We start from the raw sequence: 16,958 nt of genomic DNA, 5'->3' as shown, positions 1-16,958 counted from the left end.
AAGTTAATAAATTTACTTCATTACCTGTATATTTTTATACATACTTTGGTAACAGAAAGCATCTCAACATTAGATGCTGCTTCTATAGCTAAAACCGTAGGCTCATGGCACATCCAACACTCAGTCTAATATTTCTTTGCCTCAACATTGATTTTATTATAAACTATTACTACTTAAAATTAAGTCCAGAATTACTCAACAAGTAGTATAATACTGTAATCTGCACCATGAGATATCAGAAAGCAAAAATTCTGAATTAAGTTATTACATGAATCTTAAGAGTTCATTATATTAATGAATAAAATGGTAGCCCAAAACAAATTTCTGTTCAAAAATATACATGTTTTATGAAATAACAATATGGTGTGTATGTGCCCAAAAATTCCAACAACTAAGAAACCTGTCGGCATTTTAATTTCTTAAAACTTACAATACCAGTTCAATTGTACAGTCCAAATAAGGGGTTGTGCAATCACTAGAATATTTATCACTTCAGCAATATAATAAATAAAATTCCAGAATTTTTATATCAAAACCTGTGTTTATTTCTTGAATAAAGATCCTTAACACTACTTATGCTGATTTGTTCTTTCTGAGCCTGAACATCATAGGATATTCTTTGAGATCTTGAGACAAACAAAATTCTGAACAAAATATGTTTTTGTGTTTACTTATTTAACATTTAGATGTAAATGACAAGACAAGAGATGATTGTGAAGAATTTAAAATATTCTATTTTGAAATTTATATATTTCTGTACATCATTCCTCAGTTAGTGCCATGCCTACATTTTTCTGACTATTCTGTTTACAATTATTGCTATGCCACAGTTTAGGACTGTTTCTCTCTTGTGGACAAAACATGCATACATTTTTACCTTTTTACATTTAAAGTAATGGACAAAACTATTAGGCAAATGCAATTGTCAATTCTTTCTATTTCATAATGTAAGAAAAGAAAGTACTGAACCCATGATTTAAGAACTCATAATTCCTTTCTTCTCAAAGAGATTATAACACTGGGTAATATAAAAAAAGGGGGAAGATACATACGAAATTAATTACCACCTCCCACTATTTTTCTTTTTGAATGTGTAATAATCAATTTGATTTGAAAATGCACTATTTTTACATCATTAGCATAACTTGAGTCATTTCTCAATTTCACAGGCGTGACATTCTTATTTAACTGAGTACGTTGTAGGACCTTCTTATATATATATATATGAATAACCTAGTTCATATTATGCTGTTGTAGGAATCTACAAATTTGTAACTATGCTTTCTTCCTATTCAAAAGATGGAATAAAGTACTTTCGAACCTCATAAAATCTAATCTAAATCATAAGACTGCAATGTATTTCTCTCTTAATTATTCAGCAACTTTTTAAAAAGACTGTACAAAATGTTGTGGAACAATTCAACTGGAAAAGTAAAAAAAATCACAGTTATTTACTGATAACCATTTCAAATAATTTATCACTATATTAATATATATGTTATATATGTATATGACATAAGGATAGTCAACTAATACATATAACTCAAAAATGGGAAAAAATTATCATTTCCAATTATGAAATGTATGAATAACTTACGCGAATAATGTTTGAAATGTATGTTTTTTTATTATTTTTCTTTCATCATGTGAACAGATAAAAAGTACCCATGCATCATTTACACTATCCACTTTATACTTTCAATAGTTGCATATAGAACTTCTACACTATTTTGAAGTGTCTAGAGGCTCTGTAACACAGCCATTTTAAAATATTTTATTTTGTCTAAAGGAATATAAGAAATATTTATAGTTATATCAGTCTCAGAATAAGGCATCATGTGAAATCAGTTAAAACTGTACAAGTCAGTATAAAAGCTGTGATACTCTCTAAAGAGTTAAACAACAGTGTCCCACCTCTCTTAAATAAATAATAAATATTACTACATTTCAATCAAAATACTTCATTCACTTCAACGTGATTGGCATTTCACTCAGATTTGTGTGTAAGTTTTAGCTAAATTCTGTACAACTCCTTACACAATTCTCTTGGTCTTGGCTTTTCCAGCTTATGTACAAGTTTTAGCTAAATTCTGTACAACTCCTTACACATCAGACAATTCTGTCTTTCTTGAACACAATTCCATGTTCATATCTAATAAGTTACTTGTGATCGAAGACACAAAATACTAAGTCCATAAACACAATCAAGTATGTTATATTTATATATTATATATATATTAACAACCATTCCTCCACACAGTCACAAGCATACAAGCAATACATGAAAAATTTACACAACCTAGGATTCTCCCATTAGAATTATTATTATATCTGAATTTTTGGTATAATTCATCTTGTTGCTAGCATTTAATGTTGCCAAGATATGAACTAGATGTATTTGTTCTATAAAAAATGGAATAAAAAACATTAGATTGTCTGCACATGTGCAGGGCAATAATAGTTAGGTGAATATATACAAACACACATACAACACCATACATACATATGTGTATGTGAGCATGTATAATATTTTTAAACAGGTATCACATTTAGCAAACCTCCTTCACTCTGTACGTAAACATATGAGTCTTTATTATTACATAAGGGAAAATGCTTGACTTCTACACTTCAGCTCCCAAATCTTGAACAGCACTTTCAGCAATAGGAACATACTTGTCTTCTATTTTAACAAGAACAATTGTACGATCCACATTGGAACATCTATTTGGATCTCTGTGACATGGAACCCACCTGTGGACTACCTGAAAAAACAAAAGGTTCATTCAGGTACATTGATATTTCACACGGGTTTGTGTCCTCTCTTGTTGGTTAACAGATAATTCTTATTCATGGCTGACATGGTAAAGGTTGTTTAGGTATTGTGTATCTATAGATACATATTTCCGCACTGCAGTTTGTATTGGTTTTCTGATCAATTTCGAAAGACTTTGACAAAGAATATCATGCCCAGACTGGGATCCGAACCCAGGACCCCAGGCATCCTTGCACTCTCTGATAACCACTCCACCATGGAGGTCAGCTTCATTAACATAAGTTATGCAATCTAGGATGGTAGCGTGTCACTGCTTTTTTGGTTCCCAGTAGTTCGAATATTTCCTGTCTGGCAATGTTGGTGGATGTTATCTTACCATTTGGCACACACAAGAGATGTACTTCCTACATAGAGATTTTAGCAAAAAATGAAGGCTTGACTAGGACTCAAACCCCCAAGTCTCTGACAAACTGTCATTGAAAAGTAAGATAAATGAAGCATCGAAATAGATGCACGGTCAATAAGTTTGAACCTTCAAAACAAGCTCTGGCAGAGTTTCAGGCCAGTGCATTGTGAGGTTTTTGATTACAAAATGATTTTTTCTGGTCTGCAAAATAGCCATTCACACCATGAATCACTTCATCGTTATCGGAAAATCGTTGTCCTCAGAGCCATCTTTGAGGTTAGGGAACAAATGGAAGTCAGAGGGAGCTAGATCAGGCTAATAGGGTGGATGATCCAACAATTTGAACTTAAGTTAATGGATTTTAGCCACAGAAACCATTGACGTGTGAACAGATGCAGTGTCTTGATGGTTTTGTTCACATGGGCTAAATTTGCAGGATCAAACTTATTGACAGTGCATCGATTTCGATTATGGTGCAGATATCTCTGCTTCACTTACCTTACTTTTCAAACTACCCTTGTAAGTGTTCAAACCAATACATTAATAATACTTTTTAACGGTACTTTTCTTCAATTGACATCCGAAATTTTCGAGTCGCAAGGCACCAAACACTGCTAGTGAGATGAAACAAATGGGCATCGGATACACCACATGTTGCCAAACATAATGTAAAGCAAGAGAGTCTTCTCCAATTGAATAAGGATAATGTATTTACTCAAGTATAATGCATACCTTTTTCCAAAATTTTGGCCCCCAAAATCGGTGGTGCGTATTACACACAAAATAATTCAGGCAGCCAACATCAAACCCCGCATGTTTTCACTATGTCCCATTCTTTAGTAATACAGTCCAACCTCGATTTTACTTTTTTGAGGGGACAAAGCTAAAAAAAACTTAAAATGCGGGAAAATGTAAAACAGAGGAAAATGTTTTAACATTTTGCTATGTTGGGTCCATCCAGATTGAATGTATAATACGTGAAAATGTAAAATCAAGGAACGTAAAATCGGGGTTTCACTATAATATTAAAAAAAATATTTAAAAAATTAAAAAGTGAAATGATCGTTTCCCATGATTTTTCACTTTGTATCGGAGTATTTTGAGGCATCGGGAAACCCTGTGCTGTTCTGCCGAAATTCGATCACGCAAGTCCTGACAAATGGGATGCGTAACGTCTGCATTTGCCACGTGAAAATAATAGAAAATATCTTCCCGAGAGCTGCAAATCCATAACGTAATTATGTAACAGTCGCTCCACTTCTAAAAAGCACACGTCTTGGGTGCAGCTGCCTTAACTTTTCTTGCTTCTGCCATTCTCTTATACTTGTCTCACCATGTTGAATTTTCAAGCAGCAGCTCTGTTATTGTTTTCCTGCCTATACCACAGAACTTGCAATTTGAAGCAGCAGTATAACTCGCCGTTTCACATTTTGATCTCGCTTTCTTCTACTACAGAATAAAGGAGGGTTTACAGAAGTGAAAGCTTTAGGATGCACCGTGGAGGGAGGGGAAATAATGTGGGTTAGTGACTCATTGAATTGGTATGATGTGATTTGCCCTTGATCGGCATAGTAACAGCTTTACAGCTAAGAAATCCATTTATTGAATCTGGATTGTACTGTGTATATACAAGGTATAAGTTTTTGTCACTTTTCCCCATCGAAAACCAGGGTGGGCATTAAACACGCACGTGCAAACACGTGTAAATAATTGGTACGGTCAGCACCAAAAATCGATGGAGGTACACAAAACATGTGAAAATAGTACACAAGCCTGCAAACACTCTACAAACACACAAATAAAAACAACTGGCAAAAACATAAGTATGATTGGAAATTTTGCTTCAGAGGAGTGGTAATCCCTAGAGCTTTTACTTTGCAAATTATTTTGTTGACACCCATCAAACCAGATGGCCCCAGAGATGATTGGGGGACAGAAAGAGCCAGAAATAGCCATTAAGGTTAGCCGCCAGCTGAAAAAACAACCACTAAAATAATGGAACAACCAATACCAAAATATTAGACAATCAAAGAAAAAACTTACTTGACCCTCCATTCCTTTCTCTGGTACCCAATCCCTCCAATCAGATCTTCCTCCTTTAGCCTTCATCCTCTCATCAGGCCACACAACATCTATCCGCCTACCAAGGTTTAAGGCATCATATACCTGGTTTGGATCCAATATCTGTAAAGAGGAAGAAAGTGTGTTGTTCTTATATAGTTAGTTCGAATATAAAATCTTGCAATATACTTTTAACAAGCACAGATCATTAACTTTTATAACTAAAAAGAAGGTTTCTGCTAATTTGAATTTCCATATTTATTATTAGGGCCTGGATAATTATGTAATAACATGATTTTTCTGTTGATTGATTGATTTGGTGTCTTAAGTCCACTTTATGCACAGTAAGGTTAATTGGGACTGGACCTACAGTTTAAAGTGGGATCCGAACCACTATGTGCCTCCACCGGGTATCGAACCTGGAACCCCTTGATTACAAGGCAACAATGCTACTACCACTGCGCCATCGGGGAGGGCCCGATTTTTGTGTTAACATTTTTAGATCACAGCAGTGAAATGTTGGCATTTCATGCCAAATTGACCATAAAAACATTCAATTTAAAGTGCACATAGTTACATATTTTACTCTGTAAGTACATATATTTATATAGGTATTTCTTGACATTTGCATATTTCATACACATATTGAAAACATATAATACACATATTTCCCGACATTTCCCTACTTAATACACATATATACGCAGAATGTATGGCTCAGAAGTCAAAAGTCACTTCTCTGGAAATGTGGAAGAATCAGACGGGGATGCGGTGAAGAAAAAAGAAGCCTTCCATTTTGGAGAAAAGCCCAGGGTACAATATAATTTTGATCAGTTATTAACAGGATGATAAGTGGGGCGAAGAGGAAATATCATTTAGTCGATACAAAGCCCTGTTACGCCACAACAGGAGAGGTTTCATATTTGAAAATTTGAAACACAATTTTTGTTCCTTTCTGTTATGGAGATTGTGTATTGGAAAAGCAACAGGAATATGTAAAATCTTATGTTAAATATTGCATTTCCGTTGGTTTATCTGACTTGAGCAATTTGTTTGAAAAAAATAGGACAGAAATAATACGATATTTTATTGTTAATGTATTATTTTGTAGTGTCTGGAGATGAATTAATGTACTATATTGAAGGTGCTCACTTCAAAGCTTCAACTTGCAATGAAGAACCCCAAATTTACTCTTTCCTAATTAGTTTAGCTTAAGTATATTTTCACTAGAAAGTATTTTATTCAGTATAAACATTGGATGCATCATTCTTGAACATCCTGTATGTAATTAAGACTTCATGGCATACATTTACAATTGAGTATAAAAATATAACATACCCTCACTCTTTGATAAACAGGTTCCTTTTCAGAATCTCTATCCATTTCCTTGTCCTTTTCTCTCTCAGCATCTTTTTCTCTCTCCCTTTCTCGTTCCTCCTTCCTCTCCCGGGCTCCATTGGAAAATGGACTTTCTTTCACTCCTGGTCCTTCCGTTAGCAAACCTGCCAAACTTGCCAAGGTAGAACTAGATGGTTTGCCAATGGACCCGCTTACAGTGGACACTAAACTCCCCCGATTCGCTCCCAAAGAGCCCCTGCCAAGGCTACCCCTCCCCATGCTGCCTCCTCCCCCACCTCCACCCCCTATCTGGGTGCTTTCCATTGACTGGCTACCAGAAGTATTAAGACCACTGGACGGATGGTTGTAACCTGAAAGAATTAAAAATGATTAAGAATCGATTTAAAACATGAAATAAGTGTGAGTGGATATTATTTAAATGCATTTAGAAATTTCTGAACTACTTGATTGACTTGTTGCTTTAAGTCCACTTTATGCACAGTAAGGCTAATCGGGACTGGACCTACAGTTTAAAGTTGGATCCGAACCACTATGTGCCTCCACTGGGAATCGAACTGGGACCCCTTGATTACAAGGCGATGACGCTACCACTGTGCCATCGGGGAGGCCCTTTCTGAACTCCTATAGCCCTATATGAAAAAAATTAAAGAGACAAAAATAAAAAGTTCAAGATTTAACACACCAACATTGATACACAACTTTCTGGCAGTGTGTGTGTAGTTCTTGTACACAGCTCCTTTGAAAACAAATGTGCGCATGAAACTACTTTATTACTACAGGGTGTGTATAATTGTTATACACATGGACTAGGGAAGAATAAATGTTAAAAAGTGTATTTCACAGGCTGTGTGCATAATAATTATACACACCATTGAAATAGCTCTGGCCTCTCACAAGGAAAAGCAAAATTTGGCCTAACAGTCAAGACTTAAACTTAAAACTCGATGATAATACAAGGATTATAGAACATTTCTTAAATTAACATTATTTTTCTTTCAAATTAAAAAACAACAGTTTATTGTTACCAACAATTATTTTATATTACAACTATTGTTTTTAGATTACACTTTTAGCATGGCTTGGCAAAAAATACTATGGGAGTATTGAAACATCGGCAAGTGAAGAAATATAGTACATCAAAAACTCAATATGCTGACCAAGGCAGAAATTTATTTTATTATAAAACAATAGTCTGAAGAAGACCTTGCTAGAAGGTTGAAACGTTACGTTTAGTTTATGTTTTATAATAAAATAAATTTTTGCCTTGGTCAGCATATTGAGTTTTTTCATATCATGGAAACAAGGCTTAATGGTATTATAATAGTTCTTCATTATGTAACACACATGATTTTTATTGCACTACTGGGAAGGGAAGATTTCTGAAGATATTCAAAGCAATTAGTGTTGGAACTAATAAATATGCACTCTTAATACACTTTGTGGAGTCTAGATATAGAAGTAAATAATGTAAAATGCTTCATTTTAATTAATTTCACACCAATATCACATGAAAAAGTGGATTTAACCTTTAATAGATGTAAATCTCTCCTATCTATAACCCTCTGGGGATGGGATGTTCTCAAGCATGTACTAATGTACAATGCTGAACAAATATACGTATTTGTAGAAGGAAAATTATTTACTGTAGACAGTTGTTGTTGATTTTGTTTTCCCTCTCAAATTATTGTGGTCTTGAAAGTGGGAAAATTATGGTATCCTGTTAAAAGCCTACAAAACTCATCTATACTAGATTTTTTTAAAGTTTACCGTTCTTACAAGCACATAAATACAACTTTCAATGCAATGTATTTGGAGAATACATGCTCCATTCATCAAACGAAGGGAGTGAGTGAGTGTTCTCCCAAACACATTGAAAATCGTGTTTGTGTGCTTGTAAGAACCATAAACTGCAAGAGTTCTACAATGCAAGCAATACATACACAAGAAAAATGATTGAGCCAGCATGAACAATGCATACCTGAATGAATGTTGCATGTAGTCATTGCATATACTCCTTCATGTCCAAAGCCATCATCTTGCGGAACTGATCCACCACTTGAACATCCTTCACCGCATCTTGTCCGTGCCCTAAAGCATTGAGAACAATAAGGTTCACATTCCATTACATGCTATTATTTTGACAGGAATATGTATATATGTATTACCTCAAGTAAATAAGCATATAAGCATACACGCACGTATGCACACACACACAGACATACACTCTTTCCTCCTGTGGTTATAAAGTTTTATCTCCTATGGCGTTACTACATTTGCGAAATTTATGTACAAGTTCCTGAAAATGGTCAAGATATCTCTGTGTATGCTGTGAATATGAGCTAACAATGCTATAAAGTGACATCAATTTTACATTTTTCTGGGGACCAAAATGGAAAATTTTGAAATTTTGGAAAATGTAGCATCTGGGAAACTTTTATAGCATTATGCTCTATTGCTCAGATATGATCTCCACTGTATCTGAATACTAATTAATAATTTAATTTGTTGATTATTTAATACATCAAGTTTTTCTATAAATAGCCTGCAACTTGATGCTACTTGAACAAGTTTAGCAATTATACTAAGAAAAATGTGCACATAACACTAAACTAGATATTTATAGTTGCCACTCTTTATGCCAAGCCAACTTTCATGACCTAAAGGCACTTAATATAACACTCCAGACCACTCTATAATACTTCAACGTAGCAAAAAGACAAATTTGTACTAATTCCAAGTAACTTTGCAAAAATAAAGGACTCACCAACTGTGGCAACTGATTTTATGTAAAATTACAAACCGATTTTACGTAAAATAAGAAACTAAGAACAAAAGAATATCAACATATATATTCAAATGACATCTAGTGAACCAGTCTGAAATCACAAAAAACAACCATGGAGAAAATTGGTCATATACTTGGACTACTAAACTCATTAGATTAATGTGGCCATAACTTGTCAATAATTATTGTAATTACAACAGATAGAATTGTTATGACTTAAATATCACCACAATATGAATAATGTTCTAAAATTTCTGTAAATATGCCCCATACCATATGATCTAACAATATGTATTTTTACTAAATAAATCATATTTCCTCATATACCTTCTTCATGAGTTGAACTATTTATGCAAGAATATAAAAAAGTAGGGATGGGACCGATTAATCGGTACTCTATCGGTATCGGCCGAAAATTAGGCATATCGGTGTATCGGTTTATCGGTAAAATTACCGATTATTTTACCGATCCGATATATCGATAAATATCTTATAATTTAGTCCAAAATTCTGCCATTTTGTTGTAATTTTTATGGATAATCTCCATGCCCTACTTTCTGAAAAAGTAAATGTCTAAATATTCAACTTCTTTTGTATTGCATTCAGCTCGAAACACACATTTATTATGGAGATCAATGAAAATTTCAGTATCTTCAAGGACCATTTCTAATTTTATATCGGATCGGTAGAATATCGGTTATCGGTATCAGTAAATTTTATATCGGTACTCTATCGGTATCGGCCAAAATTTCATATCGGCACATCCCTATAAAAAAGAAAAAACAGTGTAAAATGTATGAAATGTGTAGGTATGGTTCTTCTATTCAAAATATGAGCTAAGACTTTAGAAAGAAACTCAACAACTTGAGTGAACATTAACACCTTTAAACTGCCAGGCAGGTTTGCCGAATGTAACCCCTGATTCGCCGAGGCTTTTCCGCAAAATTTTTAAATATTTACACTTATTTCGGGAAAAAGTTACAACTCTTAGACTAATGGACCAATCTGCTTCGGGTAAGTTTTGTTTTGAAGCTAAGACACCAGGGTATACAACTGTGTACAATTCAGAATGCCAAAGTGAAAAAGATGGGGTGGGGTGGGCCATGCTCCCCAAATTTCCATGAAAAAATAATAAAAATCTGGACTTCGCCCCATCTTTCCCCACTCCTATGGGAAAAGGACACAAACTTTAGCTTTCTTTTTATAGTATGGACCTTTCATAATGAAATGAAAGTTGTTTCATGTTCCTAGCTGGCACACATTTACACCACCGGGCGCGTTTGCCAAATGTAACCCCTGATTCGCAGAGGCTTTTTCGAGCATGTTGAAAGGGGGGGAGAAAAGTTCTCCAAACATGACAAAGGCTCTCCCCAGAAAGCCTGTTAGTGTTTCCACCACAATATAAAAGTATCAAGGTGCAAATAACATTTGAATTTTACCTAATTCTTCTTGTCACAAGACCCTCATTTTGCGTGTCACCTTGAGTGAACACTAAAGAATGTAATGATTTTTTGCGATTTCCTTCAAACATCAAAATTTATTGCACTCATTTGGTGAAGCTTCTCAATTTTTGATTTGGTTTTCTGAATTGCCACCAGATGGCAGGTTTGCTTGCCTTGCTCTTTGACTTTAGCTGCCTCCTACCGGTGCTTTTCGATACTAACTTTGTACGTCGAAAGTTAACTGTTTTTCCTCCCCACACTTGGCCGGGAACATAGAGAGTGGGAACAACGAGCAGCAACAGCTGTTCGCTCATGCGTACATGTTAACATGCACGACCTGTTGAATTGCTGAGGAAGAAGTTGTGTCGGAATATGCAATCTACGAAAATGCACGTGTACCTAAATACGTTGTTAGCAGGATATGGACGTTTATGATGAAAGGAATAGGTTTGTGGTAAACCAAAATTGCATAAGAATACAGGTACCTTAAAAATTGATTCTTATTTGAACTTTGATAATTGGGCGAGTGCAAAATAGTGCAACATAAAGTGAACTTAATGCAATGCTTTGTTCCCTTGTTCTTTCGCATGATAAAAATGCAAAGCAAATAGACTGTGAATTATAGTTAAATTATTGCATGCCTTTGTTCACATGAACTAACAAAAACGTTCTCTCAAGTGTCAAAATCTAAAATTCAGCGAAGAATACAATGTGTAATATATTATCCTATGCACGCATCTTATATATATATATATATAAAAAAGAGAGCAAAACTTTGAATGTAAATGCACAAAAAAATATCCAAGCATTTGTTGAACTTTTTGAAACTTTGTGTGAAGCTTACGTAATAAATACGTGCAGGCAGTATGACGTCGTTCAAATACCTTAACCTAAATTTTCGACTGACCCCACTAATCACACCCAAGTAGCATTAATGAGTATTTTCATATGAATATAATCGTTAATATGTGTAAATGTACATTTGTGTTTCACGAGATACGTGTATTCTAAAGTGCAATTGTTAAAAGAACATTCCAGTCTTTGTGACGTAGTAAGAATGCAAATCTTTTAGTAATTATTAATTGTCTGTGGCATGTACATAAATTTGAGTCTGCGCATGTTATGAATTTTGTGATGTTTGAATATGATGCTATTTAATGTGATATAATATGCCAAAGAATATAATTCGCAAGAATGGTAAATAAAATTTTCCCTACTCGGCGATTCAAATGCATGTTAAAAAGTTGTTAAGCATTTTTTGTAAAAATCTTAAAAAAACGACGACTACGTAAAATAAAATGTGTTGTTCTTGTTAATGAATTTCTGTTCTCTTATTATAAAGAAACTTGAGTACATCAGTAGTAGGTTGCAGGCAGTGGATACGCATGTTCCTAGGCTTAGTTATGCATATAGTACTTTCTCTGATTGGCAATTAGGTACTCACGCCCCACATGTTATAAAACTGGTTCATTAAGTGGCACTTGGGTCCCTTCGTTGCCGAGACATATTTTTGTGTACGAATACAACTCACACATGTTTACTTTACTGTATAAGTATAGTGTGTCATACATAATGAAAGCATTTAAAAACATAAAAAGACAATAAGAAGTCTTTTGTACTTTTAGGTATACGTTTAAAGTATCTTTGCTCTGTGTGATAAGCAAGCTTCGGCTCTGTGCTCTTTTTTTATGCATTATTTATGTTTATACTTGCATATCCTTACAAAGCTTGACTCGACCCATGTTTCATTGGCTTGTTAAGGAGTAACATACAATTTTATGATTGCCTTGTCTTAGTTTTGAACCAATTTCCACCTTGGCCCTGTTATGCACGTTTTCCTATTATCCTCCTTTTTGGGTTAGATTTGTAAACTGAGCAGGACGTCACAAGAAGGAACAAACTACTTGGAAATTGCTAAGTGTGCAAAGGAAATTCTTTATACACTGAACAAATAAAAATATGTCCTAATGAAGAACCTTTAATTAATTTCTTACAACAAAGATATCTGTAATTTCAGGAAAATATTACCCTCACAAAAATAAAATAATGTTCTAGTTCTAGTATTGACTATTATTGTAATGCAAAAAGTTATATAAAATTACTGTTAAGTTACCTTGAATGAAAACCTCTGAAACAAAAATGGAATCCCCAGGAAGGTCAAGGAGGCAGGAAATTAGGAAAGGTATAATGATCCACGTATACCACAGCACCTGAATCAAAAATTAACAAAACTTGAAGTAAGTATTGAAACTTTCCTGATGACAAAAGGTCAACAGATATATCTTTGAAAATCAACCAGCTGAGCCCTGGAGGTTTTGAGATCTAATGTTAATGTTATTTTCACTTCTACCCTGAAGATGAGAGTGGTTTTAGCTCGCAAAAGCTCGGAAACATTTCCAGAACTCTCCTGGTTGACATTCTGAGAAAATCTGTTCATAAACAAACCTCTTATGAGGAAGAAAAATTTGAATTAATATGCAGGTATTTGGGAACATGTATATATTCACAAGACTGCAAACTTCACAGTGTGTGGATAGATTTACTGATCTTATATTCTTATTGTTCATCGTGCTGAGCACACGTCACACCATAACCGATAGGATGATCTCGCTGGCAGTCGGTAGGTAGGTAGGTAGACACTGGCTCTCATGGGCTGTTACGCCATGGGTTTGTATATTTCATGACATTGTTGCCACTATGTACCTTAAGTAGCAATGCAGATGTATGTATATACATGGCTAGAAAAACAGGGTGGATCCTTTTCCAGTTTACAAGAGAGTACAGGAGAGTAGAAAATCAAAACTGAATAAACTTAAACAAAAAGGATACAAATGTAGATACTCTCAAGAATTTCCACATATCCCAATTGAAATAATTTCAGAATATTTACATAATTTTTCATTAGAACTATACCATGTCGATCGACCATAGTTTTGCTTTAAAATATTAATTTCACATGAAAATTATTTAACCACAAAATCCATCTCTCCCCACAAACTTGATAATGAAAACTTTTTGAAAAATTTTCAGGATATTTAAAATATGCAAGTGTGTCATCTGGAATTTTCGTAAACCCTGCAAAAGTACTAGATTCAGGAAAAGTATTGGTAATAGATAATTAATTAATTAATTTAACATATTATGCTGAACTGCAGGAGACATTTCCCATGGCATGAAATTCACCTGCACCACATAATGTCATTCGGTAAAAGCTAAAGAATAAAACACAATGTATAACATATCCCTTACCTCCTCCACATCCTAATTAAAGCCTTCTTCACTGTACCCAAACTAATTGAACCCCCAACAATGCTGCACAACTGGTCATTGGTTTCTGCATATGATGTTGTTAAAGGTGAAACATATATAGGATAACCTATAGGTTGATCGCAAGAGGAGTTTATGATATTCCGTAAAGCCTGCAAAGGAAAGAAAGATTTTCTTACCTAACTGTTTGTTACCTAAATCTACCCTTGTACAATTCTGTAATCGGCGATTACAAAATATAGTTGCCCATATCTAGAAATTTTCACTTGTTATTATTTAAACATCCGTTTAATTAAAAAAGCAAATTTTACAGGGATGCTCTTAATTTATTCTAACGCTTTCTTAATTAATCATATACTAAGCATTAGATATACTCTATGTGATCAAAAATATCCGGACACCAGGCAAAATGTGTGTTGCGCATAGTAGGCCACTCTGTGGTGCCATCTACAGCGAGGTGAGGCAAGCAAGGGACCACTACAGGCAGCATAGTGCACGAGACAGCAGAATGGGTCGGTCTAAGGAACTTACAGACTTCGAACATGGTGAAGTGATTGGGTGCCACAGGAGTAACAAGTCAGTGCGCGAGATATCCACCCTCCTAAACATCCCGAAGTCCACTGTTGCCCATGTGATAGTAAAGTGGAAACGTAATGGGACGTGTACAACTGCAAAACGTTCTGCCAGAGCGCCCATGTTGACAGACAGACAGCCGAGTGTTGAATAGGGTAGTACGAGAGAACCGGCATTCAGCGATCGCCACTATCACACAGGAATTCCAAACCTAGCAGCATGACTGTGCGACGTAAGGTACAATGACTCTGTTACCATGGACGATCGGCTGCCCATAAAACCCACATCACCCAATGAAACGCGAAGTGCCACCTTGCATGGTGTAAGGAGAGGCGCAACTGGTCATTAGAACAGTGGAAATCCGTGATGTGGAGTGACAAATCACGTTATACCATGTGGCGATCCGATGGTCGTGTGTGGGTGTGGTGAATGCCTCACGAAAGACATTTAGCATCCTGTGTTGTGCCGACAGTGAAATTCGGTGGAGGTGAATTGACAGTGTGGGCATGTTTTTGCTGGAAGGGGTTTGGTCCCCTCGTTGCTTTGCACGGTACTGTCATGGCATTTTACAAACGTTCATGCTGCCTACCATCGAAGAACAGTTAGCGGATGATGATTGCATGTTTCAACACGACAATGCGCCTGTCCACACTGCGGGGCCGTGTGGGACAATGGTTTCAAGATAACAATGCTTACTTATGGCCTGCAAGCCCCGATTTGAATCCCATTGAACATCTCTGGGATGTTTTGGAATGCAGACTTCGTGCCAGACAACATCCACTGCTCTTTTCATCTCGGCACTCTGCGAAGAATGGGCCGCCATTCCCCAAGATACCTTTCGCCACCTGATTGCCAGTATGCCTGCGAGAGTGGAGGCTGTCATCAAGGTCAAGGGTGGCCCCACACGGTATTGATTGCCAGTGCATCCGATGGAGGATGCTTCGAACTTCACGCCCTAATTCCAGTGAGTGTCTGGATATTTTTGATCACAGAGTATTTCTCTCTGAATGCACTTATCTTTCTGCAAATTAATTCACCACATTAAACATAAAATTACAGTTTTTAGAAAATTGTTACAGGAAACCAGATACAGTGGAACCTGGATTTTACAGGGGCTACGGTGAAAAAACTTAAAATGCAGAAAAATTAAAACATTTGAGACCATGAGGATTTGAATATGTAATGCAGTGAAATTGTAAAATATAGATTACACTGTACAAGCTTTCCTCTTGATTCTTATCTGTAGTCTTGGCCTGTATTAAAATCGGGACACAGTAACGAAACATCAGACAGCACTAAAATAAAAAGCCACACAGACCTAGTGACATTTCCAGTCGTTATGCTAAAAAGAAGGGATAAACAGGAAAAACTCACTATAACTTGGTAAAACATTGCCGGAATTTAAATCATTTCAGGTGTCGGATGATGATGATGTTTATTTTCATGATGTGCAGTATTTTGTTCCATTGTCCTGATTTTAATACAGCTAGGACTATTAAGTTTTATGTACAAGGCATTTTCTCACACTTGAAGCAAAACAAACACAAACACAAACACACACACACACACACAAATAATTAACAATAACAGCAAGAAATTTAATAAATACAATTAAAGCAATAAAAAAGTAGTTCTATAACTGTGAGCTAAAATTACTCACCTGTTTAGCATTTTGAATGCTTCCTCTTTCTGGGTTACGATTCCTGAGATATACAAGTTCTTGTTGCTGACCAGCCCAAAGGCCCCGAACACATTCTCGATTGACTTTAATAACACGAAAATTGAGGTAACGCTTGTTTAACATAATAATCTTGTACTCATCAGATCCATCATCTAACACGTGCCTGTAAAACAAAGGGGGAAAAACTGTTAGTATACTAAACAACAAATACTAAATACCATTATGTGTAATAACTAAGAAATGTGTCATAATGTACATAAACAAAGTCCTGTTGTACAGTCTCGGACACTTCTGGGTTGTAGTGAATACATTGATTTTCAATGGAATCATTAAACCCAGCAGTGTCCGTGACTACAAGGCAGAGAAAGACCATGGCAAACTAAAAAGTGGAATTCATTCTTTTCTCAATTTCCATGCACTTGTGCCGAGTGGCCTTGCGTTGCAACATTAATTGCATCTGAATGTATTGGGGAATGGGATACTGTCATATGTTATGTTTTGCTTGCAACTGTAACAAATGTATGCTTATTATGTCTATTAATATTTCTTACACATATATTTACAGACTTAAATCTGATTTGCAGTTGTCTGACCCAGGCTGGGTCTATATT

At 35.4% G+C, this 16,958-nt stretch overlaps 1 protein-coding gene across 4 annotated transcripts in view; it reads right to left on the bottom strand.

The window, feature by feature from the left end:
* The window catches only part of pcx (pecanex), an 88,341-nt gene continuing 71,383 nt past the window's right edge, over positions 1-16,958 (bottom strand). For 3 of the 4 annotated variants that reach the window (XM_083111803.1, XM_083111806.1, XM_083111804.1), the window contains 6 exons: positions 16,327-16,510; positions 14,076-14,245; positions 8,578-8,687; positions 6,579-6,949; positions 5,223-5,363; positions 1-2,762 (listed from right to left, as the gene is read on the bottom strand). In XM_083111803.1, coding sequence (XP_082967929.1) covers positions 2,622-2,762; positions 5,223-5,363; positions 6,579-6,949; positions 8,578-8,687; positions 14,076-14,245; positions 16,327-16,510 — 1,117 coding nt within the window. In that variant the 3' untranslated portion in view covers positions 1-2,621. Of the gene's footprint in view, positions 2,763-5,222; positions 5,364-6,578; positions 6,950-8,577; positions 8,688-12,933; positions 13,037-14,075; positions 14,246-16,326; positions 16,511-16,958 lie in introns of those variants that run through there. The other variant, XM_083111805.1, reaches the window with a different exon arrangement.

This window comes from Lepisma saccharinum, chromosome 25 (assembly GCF_977018435.1).
Source record: "Lepisma saccharinum chromosome 25, izLepSacc3.1, whole genome shotgun sequence".
NCBI lineage: Eukaryota > Metazoa > Arthropoda > Insecta > Zygentoma > Lepismatidae > Lepisma > Lepisma saccharinum.
The sequence above is the reverse complement of the archived record's forward strand: the minus strand, read 5'-3'. Positions and strand labels throughout refer to the sequence as shown.